The 23,584-nt window shown below is 35.1% G+C and overlaps 2 protein-coding genes across 3 annotated transcripts; one reads left to right on the top strand and one right to left on the bottom strand.

Moving 5' to 3' along the window:
- Positions 1-9,768, top strand: METTL5 (methyltransferase 5, N6-adenosine). Of its 2 annotated transcripts, XM_031451612.2 has the most exons (8): positions 1-469; positions 2,353-2,467; positions 2,844-3,025; positions 3,790-3,872; positions 4,859-4,943; positions 7,640-7,691; positions 9,195-9,244; positions 9,663-9,768. In XM_031451612.2, exons 1-7 carry the CDS (start codon positions 361-363, stop codon positions 9,205-9,207), a joined length of 639 nt encoding a protein of 212 aa, XP_031307472.1. In that variant the 5' UTR covers positions 1-360; the 3' UTR covers positions 9,208-9,244; positions 9,663-9,768. The 2 variants fall into 2 exon arrangements, with proteins under 2 accessions (XP_031307472.1, XP_010980798.1); XM_010982496.3 differs by lacking the exon at positions 4,859-4,943.
- SSB (small RNA binding exonuclease protection factor La) lies at positions 8,137-22,270 on the bottom strand. The gene is made up of 12 exons (XM_010982497.3): positions 22,145-22,270; positions 20,350-20,424; positions 18,250-18,353; positions 17,989-18,163; positions 13,188-13,295; positions 13,001-13,101; positions 11,858-11,929; positions 11,494-11,536; positions 10,977-11,117; positions 10,426-10,612; positions 10,173-10,304; positions 8,137-9,857 (listed from the first exon to the last, which is right to left on the bottom strand). The coding sequence occupies exons 2-12, from the start codon at positions 20,413-20,415 to the stop codon at positions 9,769-9,771; spliced, it is 1,218 nt and encodes a 405-aa protein (XP_010980799.1). The 5' UTR covers positions 20,416-20,424; positions 22,145-22,270; the 3' UTR covers positions 8,137-9,768.
- Between the last annotated feature and the right edge of the window lie 1,314 nt (positions 22,271-23,584).

The following is a 23,584-nucleotide window of genomic DNA, read 5'->3' as shown; positions in this document are numbered from 1 at the left end:
CGGCGGCGGCTCGGGCAGCTTATGGGAGTGTGGGGAGGCGGCTGGAGGAGCCCCGAAGCGCTTGCAGGCCAGCGCCTCCGTGGATCTCGGAGTAGTCGGACATCGTCTTGGAGACCGGCGCGGGACACCCCGGAGGCGGATCAGAAACTGGCCGAGAACTCCGCTCGCTGCCGGCGCTGGGAGGAGATCGGGAGCCGCCTGGGCCGGCTGTACCTTTCGCGCCTGCGTCCCCAGCCTGGCCATCAGCCAGAGGCGCTGAAAAAGAGGCTGAGGTTCAGGGTTTGGGAGGAGATCCAGATGAAATAGGTTTCTCAGCAGATCCAGCGCCGTTGATCCCAGCGAGCGCACACTTTTTAAAACATGAAGAAATTAAGGCTTAAGGAACTAGAGAGTCGCCTGCAACAAGTGGATGGATTCAAAAAGCCCAAGCTACTCCTAGAACAGTATCCAACCAGACCGCACATTGCAGGTAGGGCGGCTGCTGATCACGCCCGCGTTTCGGGGGTTAGTCCTGTCTATTCATTCCATCATGAAAACAGAACAGTTATTTGGATACAAAGAAAGTCTAGAGGAATTATGCTCTAAGATTACATTTTGCATTAGAGAGGACTTCCTTGACATCACAGCTGGAGGCATCCCATGCACAAGCACACTGTCGTTTTACTGTTTGGTTTTCTGCATACCCCTTAACACTGTCAGACATCGTTTTAATGTGTTTGTTAATCTCATTACACTATAAACTCCTCGAGGGCAAAAAAGGTGCTGTCTTGTTCACAAGTTTCTAGAGGAGTTTCATCTGGTACTACAAACATTTGCTGAATAAGGGTCAGTTTCCTAGTGCAACGAATTGCCAGTGCAGTGATTCCTATGCGCTATACTCTTCCCTAGAAATGAATACTAGAGTTGGTGGTGAAAACACTTGAGTTTTGGCAAATCCAAAATAGGTGCTATAGAAAGATGAGGATGCATTTCAATTTTAACAGATGATCTGAGAATCAGCAGTGTTGCTTTATGTGAGAGATTGATACTGGGAATAAAAGAACACAGGAAAAACCATTTATATTTAATAAATATATTACCAAAGTCATTGGAGGAGTCTTAGGAAAATTAATTTGTTGGTAATATCTGCAAGGAGGAATCTCCTCTCCCTTCAACATAGTTCTTTTTCTAAGCTGTCAAAGACAGTCAAGGAAAATACGTGTATACCTGCACTTAACTCCAACAGATGGTCTTATTTACAACCAAAAATTGGCACAAAATTGCGTCTGGGGTAAGCCCAGTTTTCTCAATTTAGATAATGATTTCTTTAATGTCTTCTGGCTGTAGGGTTTCTTGGAATCTTTTTTGTTTTTCCAAATAATAATCAGTTGTTTCAAACCCAGTGTGTAACATGCACATGGTTGCCCTAATTCTTCGAGATACTAGCTACAAAGCCATTAACACCTGCGGCAACAATCACAACAGCACAGTCAGCCTGAATGTCTCTGTAATTGTGTTTTTTGATAAAACCTCTGGATCCTGGAGTGTCAGTGATGGCTGGCAGACCTTGGTGGGTTCAGATATCCACAGGGATATCAGTGGAGATACTCATACTTTAACCTTCAGTGTATCCCACACCTTTGTGTGTATTTGAAAGATCCCTTTCCCACCACAGCAGCTTCTGCTCTGTGCCTCAGTAGTTCTTATGAGGTCTCATTGGTAGATTATGAACATAGTGTCTGTAGATTATGAAGCTATGTGTCTAAAGGCTACATTGTTCCTTTTCTATTCTATCTTGAAATTATAGTACCTTGTTCTGGTGACAGCTTGTAAAAAAGTTCTGTTCTGTTTTAGTGTTAATGCTTGTCCAGTATTAGTGTGGTTCCCAGACTTACATGTTTTCACAGTAAAGTTTCACAACAATTTTGGAAACTGATATAGGGTTACCAAGTTTATATTTTGAGAAGGAAAGATGTTTTTAAATCTATTTATTCTTACCATCCTTTCATAAAAACAATATTTCAACATCAAAGAAAAAACCGATATATGGATGTGTATGGCAACATTTTGAATAGGTTGAGGAAAAAACATTTTGACCTTATTTTTCTCATTTTACCTCAAAGTTTTATCATTCTTGGCATTGTCAGCAGACTATTTTGGGGGGGAAACACTAGTATGTGTTGTCATCCTCTGGAACTTTCACTACATACCAAGTTATTATACCTTATTTTAAAAAATAATTTAGAATACCATTTTGGGAGAGGACTAAATAATCCAAGACAAGAAATCGTTCTACAAAGAATCATTTGCATAAATTGGATTTTGGTCATCAATTTGCCTGCTTATTCCTTGATATGTTTTCTGATCTTTTAGCATGTATGCTGTATACAATCCATAACACATATGATGACATTGAAAATAAAGTGGTTGCAGATCTAGGATGTGGCTGTGGCGTGCTCAGCATCGGAAGTGCAATGCTAGGAGCAGGGTATGTGACCCAGGGTGTATACTATTTGGGTATCGGGTGGTTTTAATAAGAAGCTTGAATAAAATCAACTGAATTATAATTGTGGGACTCTACTGTATGAGAGGAGAGGAGCAAGAATCTAATACTGAGTACATTTTGAATGGGAAGAACATCAAAACAAACCAAAAAAAAAAAAAAAAAAGGTAATAGCAGTAGTCAGCTGCCTCTTTTATATAAACCTGAGTTTCTGACTCCTGACAAAGTTGGGAGACCATGCTGTTGAGAGGAAACACTGGCACTTGGCCAGTTGGCTTAAAAAGGTATAAGGTATATGGTTTTGTTGTTTTGACTTGGGAGCCATAAGTAGCCACTCTTTCTTTGTGTTTTGTATTTATAGGTTGTGTGTTGGATTTGACATAGATGAAGATGCATTGGAAATATTCAGTAGGAACGTAGAAGAGTTTGAGTTAACAAATGTTGACATGGTTCAATGTGATGTGTGCTCATTATCTAACAGAATGTCCAAGTCATTTGATACAGTAATTATGAATCCTCCCTTTGGGACCAAAAATAATAAAGGTTAGTAACAAGAATCAGGTTCACTGGTGTCTTTGTAGAAAAGCAAGTTTTAAAAAACATTTTTTCATTGATTGTTTGGATTGAGTGATTTTTATCACTGTTCATTAAATAAACCAATGTCTTACCTGTATAGTTATTACAATTTCAATTTCAACTTGTTTAATGCATGGCTAGGGAATTTAAATTCTTTGTGCTAAGTGAACAAATTTATTCAATTAAGTATACTTCATCAACTTTCTAGAATGATTTACCTAACTCTTATGAATGATTATGAATCCTAAAAAGAATTTTATACTTTTAGAGGCTCTTTTTAATGCCTCAACATTGGAAGGTTGAACATGTGTCCATCAGTAACAGTGACTCACTGTGTCTATTTTATGTATTTTGTGGGCAAGGAGGGTAGGAAGTCAGTAAGAGGAAGAAAAGACATGCATAGTTTAAAAAGTCTTCCTTCCACCTGCGCCCACCATTCTGACTACTACTTTACCTGTTGCCTTCTGCCTTCTTTGAAAATCATTAATTTGGAATATAATTTTAAAATTTTTACTTTATCCTCATTTAAATGAGACAGAATAATTCTGGTTTTAAACCTTAAAAGATACTTAGATAGCTTGGTTATTTGTACCCTGCCTTGTTACAGAAGGTATTTGAAGTGGCTTCTCTGGAGTTTGGAAAAAATGTTTCTAAATACCTAGGATTCATTTAATCTTCTATTTTGACTATGGGTATATAAGTTAAATAGGAGCTTTTTTCACTCTTAATAGGGACAGATATGGCATTTCTGAAGACTGCTTTGGAAATGGCAAGAACAACAGTATATTCTTTACACAAATCCTCAACTAGAGAAGTAAGTTCAATCATCATGATATTGTCTTTTTTTTTTTTTTTTTGCCTTTTATTGGGGGGGTGGTAATTAGGTTTACTTATTTATTTTAATGGAGGTACTGGGGATTGAACCCAGGGCCTCATGCATGCTAAGCATGCACTCTACCACTAAGCTATACCCTCCCCACTGTGTCATTTATTTTTAAAGTCATGACAGTAAGGATTTACTGTGAATACTAAATAACCAGGGTATCTAATTCTCCTGACCTTTTAACATATGGCACTTAAAAACTAAATTTTCCCTTTAAGTAGCTAGCATTTGTGATTAGCTCTATTTTGTTCAGACAGGAACTATTACCAGGAAAGAGACTATATAATTCAGGAATAGAGAATTATGGTATAACTGTGGGAACTAAACGAGTCTGAGTTCAGAACCCACTTCTTCCATTAATCTTTATGTCCAGCATGTAACACAGGAGAGAATATAAGACATATTCCAGAAAATTGGGGGTGGGCCAGTATATTTTTTTACTGTCCATATAACATTAGTGATCAAGAACACAGACTGTAGAGCCAGACTACCTAGGTTCAAGTCCGAACTCTGCTTCCCAGCTGTGTTATCTTCATCAAGGTACCTGAGTTCATTTTTTGTCACCTATCTTGTACTCACCTGTACTCTTACAGCATAAGGAACGAAGAGTACCTTATACTCAAGGGTTGTTGTGAGGGTTAAATGAGTTAATATTTACAAATCGCTTAGAACAGTGTCTAGCAATTGCTATGTTAAGCTGTTATTATTTTAAATTACACATGTATTAAGAGATTTTAAAGTAGTTTTGTAGTAAAAATATTTTGTGTAAATATAGTGTACTGAAATTCAGTTGGAAATAAATTCTGAATATATGGTAATTTAATAACCTTTAAAAATATAATTGCACAGCTAAAAAATATACAGGTATACCTCATCTTATTGCTCTGTGCAGATAATGCATTTTTTATAAATTAAAGGTTTTGGCAACCCTGCATCAAGCAAGTCTTATCAGTGCCATTTTTCCAACACCATTTGCTCACTTTGTGTCTCTGTCACATTACGGTAATTCTTGCAATATTTCAAACTTTTAAATTATTATATTCGTTATGGTGATCTATGATCAGTGATCTTTGATATTACTATTATAATTATTTTGGCATTGTTTAGCAATATAGTATTTTTAAATTAAGATATGTATTTTTAGACATAATGCTATTGCACACTTAGTAGACAACAGTATAGTTTAAACAGAACTTTTATATACAATGGGAAACAAAAAATTCATGTGATTTCACTTACTCTTATGATATTCACTTTATTGCGATGGTCTGGAACTCACCCTGCAGTGTCTCCAAGGTACGCCTGTATATTGCTAACAATTAGTAGTGGTAAACATAGATAAGCAGCAGAACACAACACAACTTTACAGGTAAATAAATCCCTATTCAGTAAGTAAGAATAAACACCGGTAATTATTGGTATCTAAAAAGCCCGTGTTAAGGAGGTCCCCAAGACCATCCCCAGGTTTGATGGTTCACAAGGAAGTCTTACAGGACTGAGCATATAGTCATATTCGTGATTCTGATTTATTACAGCTAAAGGACACAGAGAAAAATCAGCAAAGGGAAAGTGCAAGGGTCAAACGCCAGGAGAAACCAGATGCAAGCTTCCAAGAGTTCTCCCAGTGGAGTCATACAGGATGCATTTAATTCCTCCAGGAAGGAGTTTTTGTAGCAAGGCATGTGAAATGTTGTCAACCAGGGAAGTTCATTGCAGCCTTGGTGCCAAGGGTTTTTGAGGACTGATCACATAGGCACTCTCTCCCTGGCATATACCCAAATTTTGACTCCAAGTAGAAAATAGGTGTTCAGCATAAACACCGTGAACCACTGTTACCAATTAAGGGATAGGGAGTGGAAACACTCCCCAAATCTAAATTTCCATACTCCAGCCAAGGGCCAACCTTATAATGTAGACCTTTGTAAGGATAAGCAGTCAGGCCTGCTATGAACTCTTCTGCACAGCTTGGCATAACGTAAATTTTAGGTTACTCATACACAGTTCATACAAACCAAGTAAAATATGCCATTAAAAAGTGCAATTAAGCAGCAGTCTAATTACTGGAATGAATTCCTGTAGTCACATTACCCATGAACTGCTGTCCTCATTGTTTGGTATTGCCATGTTCCACCACCAGGAGGCAGCAGTATTAGTACTGACTTGGCTGGCTTAATAGAATTTTAAGCAAACATTTCATCAAATACATTTTTATTTAGGCAGTGCGGAAGTATTTCATTAGCACAGTAACTAAATAATTTAAGAAATTAGTTTGGTTTGTATTGTGTATACTGTGAAGGAGGTATGATGAATGAACTAATTTTAAGATAGTCCTTAGTTTATGCTGTAGATGTATCTGCTATAAACTAGTGATAATTTAAGTATTCTATGTAATTAGTAAAACTGTCACTGAAGCTTACCTCAGACCCCTTAACTATAGATCCTTGACTTTTAGAAGTGTTTGGCCCTGTACTCATAATATAGGTGCATTTGATAAAAGTTTTTGAATTAAGCATATCCTGGCAGATATGCTAGTAACATGGATGACTCTCAAAGCCGTTGCCATATCTTCTTTCATTAGGCATTGTGAGAATTTAGTTCTTGGCTCATAGTTAAAGCACAATAGGTAAGCCAGGCACTGTTCTTTAAGTGTTTATCCCAAGCTTACCCCATTCATACTTTGACATCTCTCCTCAAACCAACCACATTCCACTCTATCATCTAACATCTAAAACCTCTTTCACTAATCTTAAGACTCAGAGAGCAAATAACTGATTTCTCAAAAATTTAGCAAGGATTCTAGGATTCCATTAAATTATAGTATTATTTGCATTAAAGTCTACATCCTTATACAGAAATTCTAGATCTCAAAGTAGGGGGGAAAATATGCCCAGAACTGGGGTATTTATTGTTCAAGAAAAAACTACAAGTACAAATATATTGTCAGTACTGTTTATAATGGAAATATCCAAACCTCAAATTTTGGGAAAATTAACTATTTTATCAATCAACTTGAGTACTATGAACACTACCAACATGAACAAAATGCTTATACCAAATACTGATAACTCTGCTATAGGGTTTCCAGAAAATTATACACATAACTTATTTAGGGGATTATGGACAAATTCCCCCCCCCCCCACTTTGTACTTTGTGTGTCACTACAGTTCAAAGCACTTCTCTTTCACATTCTACAACAATCTGATGAGATACCATTATCATTCTCATTTAACAGATGAGGAAACTGAGGCCCAGAAAGAATGAGAATTTGCTCAGGGTTACATAGCTAATAAATAATAAATTAGTTCAAATGCAGGCTGTCTGGTTCCAGAAACCATGTTCTTAACTACTATACCATACTGTCACTGAATAGTCCATGGAATTAGTTCTCTGCAGAATGGTTTCCAGGATAGCTGTATATATATTGATGAAATAATGCACAGAAACCAGGAGTACATTATGAACTTTGATGGACTTCTGAAATAAGAGCTTTATTATTTGAATTTAATTATGTAATTTGGTTTGGATTATTAAATGGTTTGGTTTCTTTTCAAAATATTATCCATCCAGTTGAAAAAATTTCAAGGGCCTAAATCCTAATGAAATTTTAAAAGCTTGAAAATTTACTAATAAAAATATTAGTAAAAAGCAATTTTTAATTATTTCAAAATCAGCTCACAATAATGTTATTTATGTTTAGCACATTCAAAAGAAAGCTGCAGAATGGAAAATCAAGACAGATATTATTGCAGGTAAGATAATTTTTAAGTTTCTCACAAAAACAAACCTCAAAAGCAAACATGAAGAATTTTTATACAGGTGCTACGGAAAAGATACTGTAGAACATGTATTTTAGTGTGTGGTTGGTAATGGGTTAGAAATGGAGCAAAGGCAAGGTATCAGTGTTTGCTCAAGGCTGTACTAATTTGTGCATTTTACTGAAAACTTTTAACAGCACCCAAATATTTGGTCACTCCAGGCTCAGACAGAACCCTATATAGCATCACAGTGACTTTAAGAGTTTGGGCTTGGAGTTGGTCAGACCTCAGTTTGAAATCCATTCCTGGAAAATAACCACCAGATTATGCCTTTATTACCTTCCTATGTCAATTTTCTAATTGTCCCTGGAGTTAAATAAATAACATGAAGCTTTTTCTTTTTTTTAGTGGGGGATAGAATATAATCATCCACACTATGTAAATCATGTTTCATACATTTTTATTAGTAAACTGGATAATATTCACAAACATAAAAGTGGAAAAAGCATATACCTAAAAGCTAACTATAATCCAAGTAATTCTGAAAAGCCTGAATTAAGAGTACAATACGGGAAATTTTTTTACACAATAATAAACTGACTGGATTAGCAGTGTGGTATTAACTCCATAACTGGATCTATTACCTCATAATTAGTAATGTAGTTTGTAAAAGGTCTGTCTTCCTATTATATTCAGTGTTGTCATTCCTTGCCTAGTTTAAGGTATTATAATATGCAACACAGAGCTCTTAGAACAATTCCAGTAGAAGTGCACCAAGCCCCAGAGCCGTGCTACTCTAAGTGTAGTCCATTATTACTGACATTCCTTGGGAGCTTGTTATTAGATTTGCAGAATTTCAGGCTCTATCCAGCCCCACTGAATTATATAATCTGTATTTTAACAAGGATTTGATTTGAAGGTGATTCAATTGCACTTTAAAATTTGGGACATGTGATCTAGAGTTAGAATTTGTTGCAAAATATGAAACAGGTTAGTAGACTTACTGTCATCACTCTAAAATTGGTCAGTACCGAGTTTGGAGAACCTACATTATCCTTTAGAAAAGAATATGAAAAGTGGGTTTTCATTTGAGAGTTTAGTAGGAAAATAATTAGCTACTTACTACCATTATTAAATCCAGACCAGAAATTTTTTAAATAAGCATGGTTATGACACTGGTAGCTACAATTTAGGAAAATAAAAATAGGAAGGTACTATCTATACTTTCATAGGATATACCTTTTTGTCTATTTGTATCCTTCTAAACTCTTCCCCATAACCTTAAATTTTGGTATAAATGACCAAAAATAGCAAAAATGCCAGACTCAGTTTACTGTGGCTCATCATGGGGATACATCAAGTCAGTCCTGGATAAATTAGTGACAGGTCTAAAATATTTTGCCTATCAGCATTTAGTACTTAATTTTTTTTTTTTAAAGTCAAGGGTGGTAAATGTTTGAAAATACAGTTTTTATCCTTATGTGGCTTTTGTTTTAGAGCTGCGATATGACCTGCCAGCATCATACAAATTTCACAAAAAGAAATCAGTAAGTCTCTTGATTCTGGTTTATCTATATTTGGTACTGAAAAACTTCAATAAGTAATTATTTCTAATGTTATCAAGTTGCTTAAGTAAATACAGAAACCTAGCTTAGAAAATAGAATAATTGACTATAGGATGGGCGTATAATCAGAATAGCCAATACTCTGGTTTAAGGTAAATTCTTTCTCAAATGCTTTGGGCACAAAAATAAAAAATAAACTAAGTTTATTTTTATGCAGTATACATTTTATTACTTTGTACTAATACATTCTCATATTACAAAGGCAATTTAGTGGAAGAATGTATCTTTTGATATCTGAATCATCTGAAATAACACAAACGTAACTATACATAAAAAAAATACTCATTTGAATAACAAACAAAGACAAGTTAAACAATAAAAAAATTTTCCTTTCTTACAGGTGGACATTGACGTGGACCTAATTCGGTTTTCTTTTTAAAAGCCTCCAAAGACAAAAGCAGCTTAAAACTTAATTAAAATGAATAAAAAAAATGTTGTTTACTAAACTACTGGTCTCCTGCACCATTTTCTGTTTTCTGTTGTTTTGATGCAGGTTCTTCTTTCTCTGTTTCTTCTCTTGCTCTTTTTACTGGTCCTGTACAATAACAATTTCATTAAGTTCACTGTAAGCATTACTCTATTTTAATATTGAGCATAACTATCAAAAATACTTGTTTAAAAGGATTAGCAACAACCTGCCTACACCCATGAAAAAAGGCTTTTCCTTTGGTACAGACCTGCTCTCTAAACTTAGCTTCTAAACATCTTTTGTTTTACACATGTAAAACAGCATAACCAGGATCATTTACAATCTGAGAACATCACTTACACAGAAGTTGTAAAACCACACTGCTTTTCTCTCCCACAAATAATTTCTCATTAAAGTGCCAAAGGACTTAGAAAAACTTACCAGATGCACCATTTTCATCACGTTCATCATCACTATCAAATTTAGTTTTCTTGCCTTGAAACTGTACTTTTCCTTTAGCAGACCCAGTCTGGGCAGCTTTGTTTCCCTTTCCTTTTCCTTTAAATCTCCGACCTGTAGAGAGATAATTGAGAAATCAGTAATGTTTTAAATCTCTTATCAATGTTAAACACTGATTAAAATTTTTACCCAAGCAAATGATTTAAACTGTCCAAGATAAATCAGAACTAATGACCTTTTGACTTCCATTTGTTTAGGGATTCTTGTTGATCTTCTATTATTTTTTTCAATGCTTCTTTTTCCACATCTCCTTCTAGTACTTCCCACGTCACATCTTTGTTCCTTAATTGTAGGTTACCGTTATTTGCATCTCTTGCTTTATCCAGTGCTTCCTTAGCTTTTTCTTTAAATAGAATTATTCCCTACACCAAAGAGAAAATGAAAGCCACACTCTTTAAAGTCCCATAGTCAATTCCTTTGCTCAATGAATTTTTCCTACCCTTCACATCTTCTATGCCATCATCAGTTTTAATGATTTTTACTGATCAGGAAGGAAGTTATTACAAAACTTACAGTCACTAATTCCAACAGTTATTCATATAGCATAGTTCAGAAAATATCAGACATCACATCCAGTTACAACAATAATAAAAAGTAAATGACCAGTAGGAACTATATTCATAAACACATTAACAAAAATTTGCTTTCTTGTACTAATGTCATCTAAAAGAAAAGTTTCTATGGATTTTAAATTGATTGCTAAAAAGTATATGAATATTTCCAAACCTCTTTGGCTCCTCTGACAAAGTCTATCCATTTGATTTCACCATGATTTGAGAAAAGGATGTGCAAATCTTCTCTACAGGTCTGATCATCTAAGTCCCCTGAAAATTTCAGCAAGCAGCCAATCTTTTCTTCTAGAGATTTCTATAAAAATACAAAAGGCAATTTTTTTTAAAGCAACCATAAACCAGAAATGGCATAAACCACTCACACTTATACGAAGAATAAGCTAGAGACTAAAATGCAATTCTGAAGTAGTTAAGTTAAAATAGTTGGTGCATTTTCCTTTATCAACAACGGTTCTATGATGGCTTCTAATTTTTAGCTTACTCCAATATGTAATAGTTATTATATAAACCATATTGTACCAGACAAGTAGTAATTTTAGGCAATATTTGGCTGTTACTTCAGTGCAATGACTGTAGACCTGCTTACTATTTTTTTTTTAATAAGTCCTCAGGCTTTTTATTCTCATAACTTTGAGTTACAGATTTCTTAAATACCAGTAATATATACTTACCATTTCAGCATTTTCTGCTAGCTTTTGTTTTTCTTCTTGTTCTCTACAAACAAAAATATCATTAGAACATTTCCATTTACTTTATGTGTAAGAAAACTGAACCCTGATAAAGTACCTTAATCATGATGACTAAATTACTTAATAACCAGTCAGTCCTTAGGTTTTCTGACTGTCCAATGCTAAAGTGCAACATAATGTGGCCCAGATTATCAAGGTAGCTTAAGACTTCAATGTTTCATTGGCAAAAGAAAGACCTATTGCTACTCATTTCAGAGCTCACCAGCTCCTCTTCCAAGAACCTTTAACTTTACCTTTGTCAATGCTTTGATGAATTAAAATGTCACAATTAGCTCAACATACTTACTGTTTAGCTCGTAATTTAGCTTCCACTTTATTTTGCTTTCTTTCTTCATTTTTTTTGGCAAAGTAATCTTCCCTACAGGACACAAAACATAGAGGCCAAGTTCTTGAGAACAAAAATTAGGCTGCAAATTATTTTGAATGATTTAAGACATGGCATAGAAATGAATGTTGCATTTTCTATCAACATAATTACTTACAATTCAAAAATATACCAGGGAAGCCACTCTTACTTTTTTTAAATAACAACTTTACTACGAAATAATTCACATGCCATAAAATTCACCCTTTTAAAGTAGGTAATTCAGTGAGTTTTAGTATATTCCGAATTATACAACCATCACTACTAATTAATTTCACAACATTTTCATGACCACAAAAACCCTATATCCATTAAGAATCTCATGTTGGTTCTTATTTTTCATGTACAGAGGGGAAAAAAGTAAGTTGAAAGATACAACTACTTTGTTTCATAGTTTTTTAGTGTTAATTTCAAAAAAAAAAAAAAAAAAAGAAAATTCTTAAATCCCTGAGACCCAATAGTAAGAGCAATTATGAAAATCACAAGTTAAAAATTCCTTTTGAGAGTTTAACACTGATAGCATGATTTACCACTGCACCTCACAGTCCATTAGATTTAGAATACAGCATTAAGATCGTGCAATGCAAAAGTAGGGGACTATGGCCCTACAACTAACTTATGAAAATGGCCTGATAATTTTTAGACACACACAATTGAATAATGAGACAAAATTAAATAATCCTTTGTACTATATAAAAATAAATGCATATATATAGACCATGACAAGTAAGAATAGATAAAAACTGTACCATGATTTATTCTCTAACCTCACCAAAAGCTCACATTTTAGCAACAAGCGTAATTGTAAGTTTTAGATGCAAAGTAAGCACTAAACTTTAACCTCTTTTATTAACTGCTAATGAAAAGGTACTAACAAACACTTCCTTACAGTTTCAAAGGAATAGTAGTTTCCACTGAGCGAATTTCAAGCATTTCTCAAAGGATGCCTCTGGATACTAAAAATACTGGTCCTATTGTAGGGAATGCTACTCTATACTCCTTACCCCAGTGTATCAACTCCAGATAACTTAAGTGGCCAAAAGAAACAACAGCAAAAAGGCTTACTTGAAAAGTATTAGCAGGTCTGTGTCTTTGTACTTCTGGCCAGGAGTCTCAACAAATTTCTTAGCAGATTCAATGCTATCAAACACAGCAAATATTGATCCCTATTAAAAAGGGAAGAGAAGTTTTTTAAGTTACATCCCATGTATTTTTTTAACTAGAAGAAGTCTGTAACATCATACAACCATACCTTAAATGCTTTGTGCAATGTTCGTCTCATCTGAATATTTAGTACTTGACCTTTATCTTCTAACCATTCTTTTATGTCATCAAGAGTTGCATCAGTTGGGAAGCCTTTCTGTGAAAAGTAGGAGGAAATGTACAAATGACATCTCAACTAAACAATTTGTCAGAAATTGATCCATTTTGTCTTGAAATGAAGCCAGGATAAATATTTCTCTGTCTTTCTCTGTCACTTAAATGTTTAATAGCTCTTTAGAGACACATGCAGGCTACAAGTGAGGGGATGGAAAAAAATTGAATGCAAATGCAAACCAAACGAAAGCTGGAGTAGCAATACTTACATCAGACAAAATAGATTTTAAAATAATGACTGTTACAAGAGGCAAAGGACACTATAATCAAGAGATCAATCCAAGAAAATATAACAATTATAAATATATATGCACCCAACATAGGAACAACTCAATGTATAAGGCAATTGTTAGCAGCCATAATAGTGGGGAACCATAACCACCCACTTACGTCAATGGACAGATCATCCAGACAGAAAATCAATACGGAAATACAGGCCCTAAGTGACACATTAGACCAGACAGATTTGATAGCTACAGAGCATTCCATCTAAAATCACAGAACGCACATTCTTCTCAAGTGCACACAGAACATTCTCCAGAATCGACCATGTTGGCCCACAAAGCAAACCTCAGTAAATTTAAGAAAACTGAAATCATACCAAGCATCTTTTCTGATCACAATGCTATGAGATTAGAAATCAATTACAAGAAAAAAATTCAAAAACTGCAAACATGTGGAGGCTAAACAATATGCTACTAAGCAACCAATGGATCACTGAAGAAATCAAATAGGAAATATAAAAATACTTTGAGACAAATGAAAACGAAAATACATGATCCAAAACCTCTGGGACACAGCAAAAATTGTACTAAGATGGAAGTTTACAGCGATACAAGCTTACCTCAGAAAACAAGAAAAATCTCAAATAAACAACCTAACCTTACACCTAAAGCAGCTAAAGAAAAACAAACAAAACCCAAAGTTAGTAGAGAAAAAAAATCATAAAGATTAGAGCAGAAATAAATGAAATAGAGACTAAAAAACAATAGAAAAGATCAATGAAACTAAAAGCTGGTTCTTCAAAAACGTAAACAAAACTGATAAACCTTTAGTCAGACTCATCAAGAAAAAAAAGGAGAGGAACCAAATTAATAAAATCAGAAATGACTGAACCAAGAAGAAATAGACAATATGAACAGACCAATGACTAGTACTGAAATTGTATCAGTAATTTCAAAACTCCCAACAAACAAAAGTCCAGGACCAGATGGCTTCACAGGCAAATTCTACCAAATATTTAGAGAAGAGTTAACACCTATCCTTCTGAAACAATTCCAAAAAATTGCAAAGGCAGAAACACTTCCGAACTCATTTTATGAGGCCACTAGCACCCTGATACTGAAACCAGACAGATATCACAAAAAAATTAAAGGCCAATATCACTTATGAATATAGATGCAAAAATCCTCAACAAAATACTAGCAAATCAACTCTACAAAGCATTAAAAGGATCATACACCAAGATTAAGTGGGATTTATCCCAGAGGTGCAAGGATTTTTCAATATCTGCATATCAGTCAATGTGATACACCACATTAACAAACTGAATAAAAACCATATGATCATCTCAATAGATGTAGAAAAGGATTCTGATAAAATTCAACATTCATTTATGATAAAAACTCTCCAGAAAGTGGGCATAGAAGGAACATACCTCAACATAACAAAGGCCATATATGACAAACCCACAGCTAACATCATACTTAATGGTGAAAAGCTGAAAGCATTTCTTCTAAGATCAGGAACAAGATAAGGATGTCCACTCTTGCCACTTTTATTGAACATAGTTTTGGAAGTCCTAGTTATAGCAATCAGAGAAGAAAATGAAATAAAAGGAATTCAAATCAGAAAAGAATAAAACTGTCACTGTTCACAGATAACATGATAATATACAAAGAAAACCCTAAAGAAGCAACTAGAAAACTACTAGAACTCATCAATGAATTTGGTAAAGTTGCAGGATACAAAATTAATATAGAGAAACCAATTGCATTTCTATACACTAACAATGAAACAGCAGAAAAAGAAATTAAAGAAACATTAATTATCACACCCATTTATTATCACACCAAAATATCCCATTTATTGTCACACCAAAAAGAATAAAATACCTAGGAATAAACCTACCCAAGGAGACAAAGGACCTGTACTCCAAAAACTATTAGACACAGATGAAAGATACTGAAGATGAGGGTGTGGGAAGGGGTAAATTCAGGAGTTTGGGATTTACAAATGTTAGCCACTATATATAAAAAAAGATTTTAAAAAAGTTTCTTTTCTATAGCACAGGGAACTATGTTCAACATCTTGTAATAAACTTTAATGGAAAAAAAATGAAAACAAATATAGTATACATATGCATGACTGGGACATTGTGCTGTACACCAGAAATTTAGACATTTGTAATTGACTGTACTTCAATTAAAAAAAAAAAACTGAAGATGACACAGATGGAAAGATGTATCTTGTTCCTGGATTGGAAGAATATTCTTAAAATGTCCATACTACCCAAGGCAATATACAAATTCAATGCAATCCCTACCAAATTACCAATGACATTTTTCAGAGCTGGAACAAAAAGTGTTAAAATTTGTATAGAAACAAGAAAGACCCTGAATAGCCAAAACAGTTTTGAAAAAGGAGAATGGAGCTTGGGGAATCATGCTGACTTCAGACTATACTACAAAGCTACAGTAATCAAACAGTATGGTACTGGCACAAACCAGACACATGGATCAATGGAACAGGTTAGAAAATCCAGAAATAAACCCATGCACTATGGTCAATTAATCTGTAACAAAGGAGGCAACAATACACAATGGAGAAAAGAGTTTCTTCAATAAGTGGTGCTGGGAAAACTGGACAGCTACCCGTAAAAGGCTGAAATTGGAACATTTTCCAACACCATATACAAAAATAAACTCAAAATGGACTAAAGACCTAAATGTAAGACTGGATACTATAAAACTCCTAGAGGAAAATATAGGCAGAACACTCTTTGACATAAATCACAGCAATATTTTTTTTGAACCAGCTCCCAGAGTATTGGAAATAAAAGCAAAAATAAACAAATGGGATCTAATTAAACTTAAAAGCTTTTGCACAGCTATGGAAACCATCAACAAAACAAAAAGACAACCTACAGAATGGGAGAAAATATTTGCAAATGATGTGATCAACAGGCACTAATTTCCAAAATATACAAACAGTCCATACAGTTTAATATCAAAAACACAAGCCCAACCCAATCAAAAAATGGGCAGAAGACCTAAATAGACATTTCTCCAAAGAGGACATCTAGATGGCCAACACACACGCGAAAAGATGCTCAACATATCTAATTGTTACAGAGACGTAAGTCAAAACTACAATGAGACATCACCTCACATCAGTCAGATTGGCCATCATTAAAAAGTCCACAAACAATAAATGCTGGAGAGGCTGTGGAGAAAAAGGAACCCTCCTACACTGTCAGTGGGAATGTAAATTGGTTCAGCCACTATGAAGGACAGTAATGGAGGTTCCTCAAAAAACTAAAATTAGACTTACCATATGATACAGCAATCCCACTCCTGGGCATATACCCAGAGAAAAATAAAATTCGAAAAGACACATGTACCCAAATGTCCACAGCAGCACTATTTACAATATCCAAGACATGGAAACAATCCAAATGTCCATTGACAATTGACTGGATAAAGATGTGATACAAACACACACACACACAGACACACACACACACACGAATACTACTCAGCCATAAAAAAGACTAAAATAATGCCATTTGCAGCAATATGGATGGCCCTGGAGACTGTCATTCTAAGTGAAGTCAGAAAGAGAAAGAAAAATACCATATATCACTTACATGTAGAATCTAAAATAAAGGACACAAATGAACATCTACAAAACAGAAACAGACTCACAGACATAGAGAATAAACTTATGGTTACCAGGGCGTAAAGGAGGTGGGAAGGGATAAATTGGGAATTTGAAATTTGCACCTCTTGGGGAGTGTTGGAAATATTAGCTATCTTGACTGTGGTGGTGGTTTCATTGGTGTACACATCTATCAAAATTCACCAAATTGTTCACCTGAATATGTGTAGTTTACTGTACAGGAATGATACCATAATAAAGGTGTTAAAAAAAAAACAGCTTAATAGCTCTGGTTAAGAGGCATTGTTCTCCAGTGCAATGAAAGCGACTGTTTTATCTGGGATTTACTTCAAAATAGTACAGTTAGAGCAAAGATAAAATAAGATTAATCATGTTTATAACTGTTGAAACTGGAGAATGGCACAGTATATATTCAATCTACTTTCGTATGTCTGAAATTTTCCAGAATTAATAAAAATCTACTTAAAAATTAATATGTAAAAGAAAGCATCAAGTTCAGTTGTTGATAAATAACAGTTGATATGCACTGGGTGCTTACAATACACCAAAGATTTTGTCCAATGTTGTATGGGGTTTTTTAATTTAATTCTCACAATGGTTCTTTAACATAAAAATATTATCCCCATTTATGAAGATAAGGCTTAGAGTGGTTAAGAACATTGCCCAAGGACATATTGTAAGTAGTGAAACTATGATTCCTGAGCCCTTATTCTTATCCACTCTGTTCTTTCTAAATAAATTTAAGATATAATTAAATGCTTTAAAGGCCCACTTACAATATAGACAGATCTGTTCTTCACATTATTTTTATACTCATCAGTCACTTCAGGGAGGGGTTTGCTTGGAGATCTTCTAATTTTAGTTTTATCTTCACTTATTTCCATTAGTTCTGCCTTTGATTTGCTCAGTGCTTCTACTATTACATTAAAGTCTGTTGTTAGACGGTTTAACCTGAAAAATACATATGAAAGCATTTTAAGACTTAGGAGTAGCACTTGTTAACAGAAAATCTAGTAATTTTTTTTTTAAGTTTTTACCTATTAAATTTTATCATTATTTCCAAAGGTACCCAGCCTTCATCCAGTTTGATCTGTTCCTTTAAAAATTTGTCCCGTGGCAAATTGAAGTCACCAAAGTAATACTGCAAGAAAATTACAATATATTTCAGAGCATTTTATAATATTGACTGCAATCCTGGAGTTTTAAAAATGACCATTATATCACCAATTTCTAATCTTTAAAAATACATGTCAAAATTTAACAGGCAATAAACATTTAACTGGCAATAAACACTTTGTCTTAAATACACTATAACAAAATATTTATAATATAAATTAACAGAACGATAAAACTAAAAAATGATTATTGAAAGAATACAATTAACAGATACAACAACAGATTAGGAAGCTTTAATACTGAAAGATATTTAAGGATTCAGTATATGAAAAGCCTCTTAATTCAAATCAGTGTGCAAAGAACAGATTTTTAAAATTTTAAAAGAAACTGGAATAAACTGGCTAATTGCTCTTTTTAAAAATTAGAAAAATCCAGAAGTTAAAAAAAAATAGGTGAGTGTTTATCTAATTTAAGCACAGAGGCACTCTTTCTCAGTATGAAAACAAAGAAAAAAACTATACATGAAAAGACCAGGTGTGACTACTTGGAAGGCCAAAAGCAGCGTAAAAGTAAAAGACAAACACAGAAGTTTGTTAATAATTCTTATAAATCAAAGGGAAAAAACTCTGAAAACCCTAAAAGAAAAATGATAAAGGATATTTTTTTAAAAACTACTAAAAAATGTATTATAAAGTTCAAGTTCACTACTAACCAAAGAAATGTAACTTGAAACAAGAAATAGCATTTTCACCTAACAAACTGGCCAAAATTCTACAAACAAGAATACCCAGTACTGGCCTGAATACCAAAAGATGACCACGCAGGTAGAGATGTTAACTGGTAAGTATTAAAAATCAAGTTCTTTAAAAAACATGCACAACCCTGGAGGCCATACTCCTCCCTCTAGTTTTATGTTAGAGAAATCAGTAAACATGTTTAGTAAGAGTTATATATAAAGATATTCATCATAGAACTATTACAGCTAAAAAACTGGAAATGTCTTACATATTAAAGAGGGGATGGTATAAATTATTGATGACACAAAACTTTATTCCGCCAAAACGTATCCCATGTTTGGTGGTGAGAAAGGGAAAAAATTATGGTTAGTAAGCACTGACCAGTGTGTGAAAGGGTATTTATCAGGCTTTTAACCTTGATTACCTCAAGAAAGTGGGATCTGAGAGGTGGCAGGTTGTGGAAGGGACATTAACTTTTTCTATATACATTTTTGTATTATTCTCAATATTAAACACAGAATAATTTGTAATTTTTCTTCACAGTTATTAAGAAATTAGTAAAAAAAAAAAGGCTATAATGGGAAATTTTAAATAAAAGTGCAACTTTAAAAGTTCTGAGTTGCAAAAAAAAACAGTCCAACAACAAAAAAACAAACAAAAAAACCCACGAAATAATATAATCTGAAGTTTCTCAGTAAGAATATCAAATATAAATTAAGGGATAATTCTCATGCAGTCATCACTGATACTGTAAGGCACCAACTTAAATACCTAAATTCAAAAAAAATTCTAAGAGAACTTTGAAAACAGATACTCTGTAAAAAGTTACAATAGCTGAGAACTAATTGGACAGAAAAAACTACCGTAACCTTCAAGAATAAAGTGTTATTTAATAGGGAAGGCATTTTACAAAGGATTTTTGTATTTTCTTATTATGTGCTAGGCAGTACTGTAAATGTTTTACATTTTATGAACTAATGTAAATCGTTCCAACCACCTTATGAGAAAGTGCTGCTATTACCCTCACATTGTAGACTAGGAAACTAAAGCACACAAAAAGTCTGTACTGTTATCTTTTGAATTGTTTTTGTCCCTCTGCTTCAGAAACTGGCTACACCAAAATAAAACTGTAGACTACCATACGTTTATTAACTCCAAGAATCAAAGACAAACCAAATGTTTGATAGGTCAATGTACTGAAATTAAATGCTCTATCTGTATTTGTTTCGAAGCCCTAAACTTCCAAGAGCCTCTTTTTGCAGTGTAATACCACAAGAATCATACCTCAATCTGATGACAGATCTTGGTCTCCAGAGCAGCCATTTTTTCGTTATCACCATTTTCAGCCATTGTGGCTATCTGTAAAATTTCCCAAATTGGCATAAAGAGGTTATTCATTTACTTTCTACATAAAACTCAAGACCATTAAAACAATGTTTCAAAATTATCAACCTCCCACTGGTTTCCTAAAAGTCAAAATTTTTAATTTCACAGGTTCAATTTCTCTACTCAATTCTCAAATTTCAACAAAAGAAAACTTTGAAAAAGCGATGAAAACCTGAAAAGCTATGGATAATCCACACCCCTTTCAGTAAATCACTGTTCCATCTTCTATAACTAAGTGAGCAGTATCTTCATTTAGCTGATCTAGAAAGCTTTGGGTGGAAAAAAAAACTCCACTGAACCCCTTACCAACCATTACCAGGTTTAAACAGATCACCATCTGTCAGTATATTACTATGGATCTCAATCTTGTTTGGTGTGGGTTTAATTTCTTTTAAAATTAGTCACAGCTGACTTACCAAAAACTTGTTTTCAACAAGATTATGTGTCAAAAGTTGAAAATGAAAAAAATTCAAACATTACAGTCAAGATTAGATTAAATGCTGTATGTTAAGGAACGTATGAAAATGATGATTTGAGGGCCTGGGGACACTAAAACAACATTAAACCGGGGGTATGCCTACTAATTCACTAATATATAGATTAACCTTACAGCCAATTTCCAGTTTCACAACCCTGACAATAGCATTGCAGGAAAAAAATGAGGCTGTGAGGTTGGTCGGCTAGGGATTAGAGTCTTCTGACTTCATATTACTTGCTTCTAGTGCTCTATTAAACCATCCAAACACATTGTACAAGAGTATATTTGTAAGAATGCATCAAAGATATCTGCCATTAATTAACTCTAGTGATGAACTACCATTGATACACTTCTTGGAAGCATCGCTTTATACACTGTTAATTGCTATGCAATAACCTGGGTACATTGGAAGCTCATGTCTGTATGTTGCGACATCTCACTACAAAATTTTGGCTAATCTTATGCACTGGTTTGTCGACCACAACTCTAAGTTTATTACCGTGATGTAGGTAATAAAGCAAAGGGTGAGACAAAAGAACTATTCAGTCACGATAAGACTTCTTTGGCCTACACCATTTTGGAATTTCATTTCGTGAGACTCCTTCCCAGAATGTGCAACTAGAAGTCAACACTACCCATACTTTCCGATTTCGCTCAGAAGCTTTGATGTGCGTGAAATAGGATTACAAAAACCCAAGACAGTGACGCCGGGGGATCACCTACAGCCCTGATTCCCTGGCCTCCAGTCTGTTCCACAAGATCCAAGGAACCTTTTGATATTTAACCCACGCCAACCTCCTCAGAAACTTACACAGTGGGACCTTAACTTCCGCATTCGGTAACCCTGGGAAGCGGAGATAAGAAATCTTAAAGACGCAGTGGGGATGCGGACAGCCTCTGTCCAAAAAACCTCCAGAGCCCGCTCCCAAAGCAACCACTGGGTCGCCTGGGCCCCAGACACTTGCGTCGAATCCCCGGCTCCCGCGAGGAACACAGGAGCCGGCTCCCCACCTCGCGGCGGCCCGCGTCCCTCAGCCCCCGCGGCAAGCGAGCCGCCTCCGGCTGCGGCCCACGCGGCGCTTGCCCGGAACGCGAGGGAAGCGAGGAGCCGACGCACCTAGCGTGAGGCAGCAAGGAAAGGGAACGCGCCGTCGGGCAGCACGTAAAGCAGGCCCTTTTTTACCTTATTCTCTCTACCCACCGGGAGTTACTCACCTTTACGGTCCGGGTCCCACAGAGCCGAGCCACAGGGTCACTAACAGGGACGGCAACGTCTCCACTTCCCAGCGCCGCACGCTCGCCCAACGCGCGCAAAAAAGATGGGGGCCGTCCCGGCAGCCCTTGCGGCCAGTGTGGGCGGGGCTTCGGGCGGGCTACCGGTTCCGCGTTAGGAGCATGCGCGCCGGCCTCGGGCTCCCGCTGCCGGAGTCGTCCCGGCCTCGCTTGGAGGAGATTGGGTTAGAATGTACCGCGGGGTGTTGGAGGGTTTGAGGGTAAATATTTATTTTTAAGTATTTCTGGACGGCTTTTGTATTTACAGCCCTAACTTAGGCTCTCCATTCACATGAAGTTGTTTCGCTTTTTTTCTTTTCAGATTATACTTTTAAAAAATTGTTTTAATTATACGCAATAGTTCCCCCTTAAAAAAATGACCAGTAAAATTTTTAAAAATGAAAGATTCATTGAATCTTAGAGTTGAGGAAACAATACAGTAGAGAAGAGCCAGATTTTTTTTTAACATTTTTTATTGATTTATAATCATTTTACAATGTTGTGTCAAATTCCAGTCTTCAACACAATTTTTCAGTCATTCATGGACATATACACACTCATTGTCACATTTTTTTCTCTGTGAGTTATCATAACATTTTGTGTATATTTCCCTGTGCTATACAGTGTAAAGACTGCCTGCGTTCAAATAACGGCTTTCCTGTTTACAGACTGTGTGACCTTGGGCAAGTTACTCCTCTATCCCTATATATAAAATGGGGCCAGTGGTATATATCACCTGCTTCACACAGTTGTGAGCGTTAAACGTGATGCAATACATGTACCTTGCTGGGAACTGTGCCTGGCATGTAGTGAGATGAACAGCATATATTAATTTAAAACATACAAAAAATGTCATTTTGTAAGACCGAAATGCCATCTAGTGCAGAAACCTATTGCCTCTGCTAGAACCCTACGAAAAGGGCTTACGCTTTGCACAGTAGCATACTCTTTGCACAGTAATTTTAGTCACTTAAGGGAGTTTTTTTCTTGTGGTGAGCCAATCTTTTATTTTCCCCTCAATTTTCTTGAAAATTTGAAATATTGGCAAAATAGCCTTTTAAGTGATCTCAGAGTTTTTTGGCAGTCCCAAAACAGATCAAATGAATTTATTTGGAGAAAAAGAAATGCAGTTATAGATTCAATCCAGACATTGCATCAAGCCAATGAGAAAAAAATTTAATAGAATTATGCTCAGGTAGTTTAAATTCACATTAATCATGTTATCTTCTATATACTCAGCAAATAGTTATCTAATCTCTACTTTGTGCCAGACAAAATAAAAACTTAATTCACTTTTTGATTAAGTCAGTGAGAATATAGGTGTTTAACAGGACAAAGTGTCAAGGTACTCCCACTGACCCATTCAGCAAACTGTTTACCACA

The sequence above is a fragment of the Camelus dromedarius genome, chromosome 4 (genome assembly GCF_036321535.1).
Source record: "Camelus dromedarius isolate mCamDro1 chromosome 4, mCamDro1.pat, whole genome shotgun sequence".
NCBI lineage: Eukaryota > Metazoa > Chordata > Mammalia > Artiodactyla > Camelidae > Camelus > Camelus dromedarius.
The sequence above is the reverse complement of the archived record's forward strand: the minus strand, read 5'-3'. Positions and strand labels throughout refer to the sequence as shown.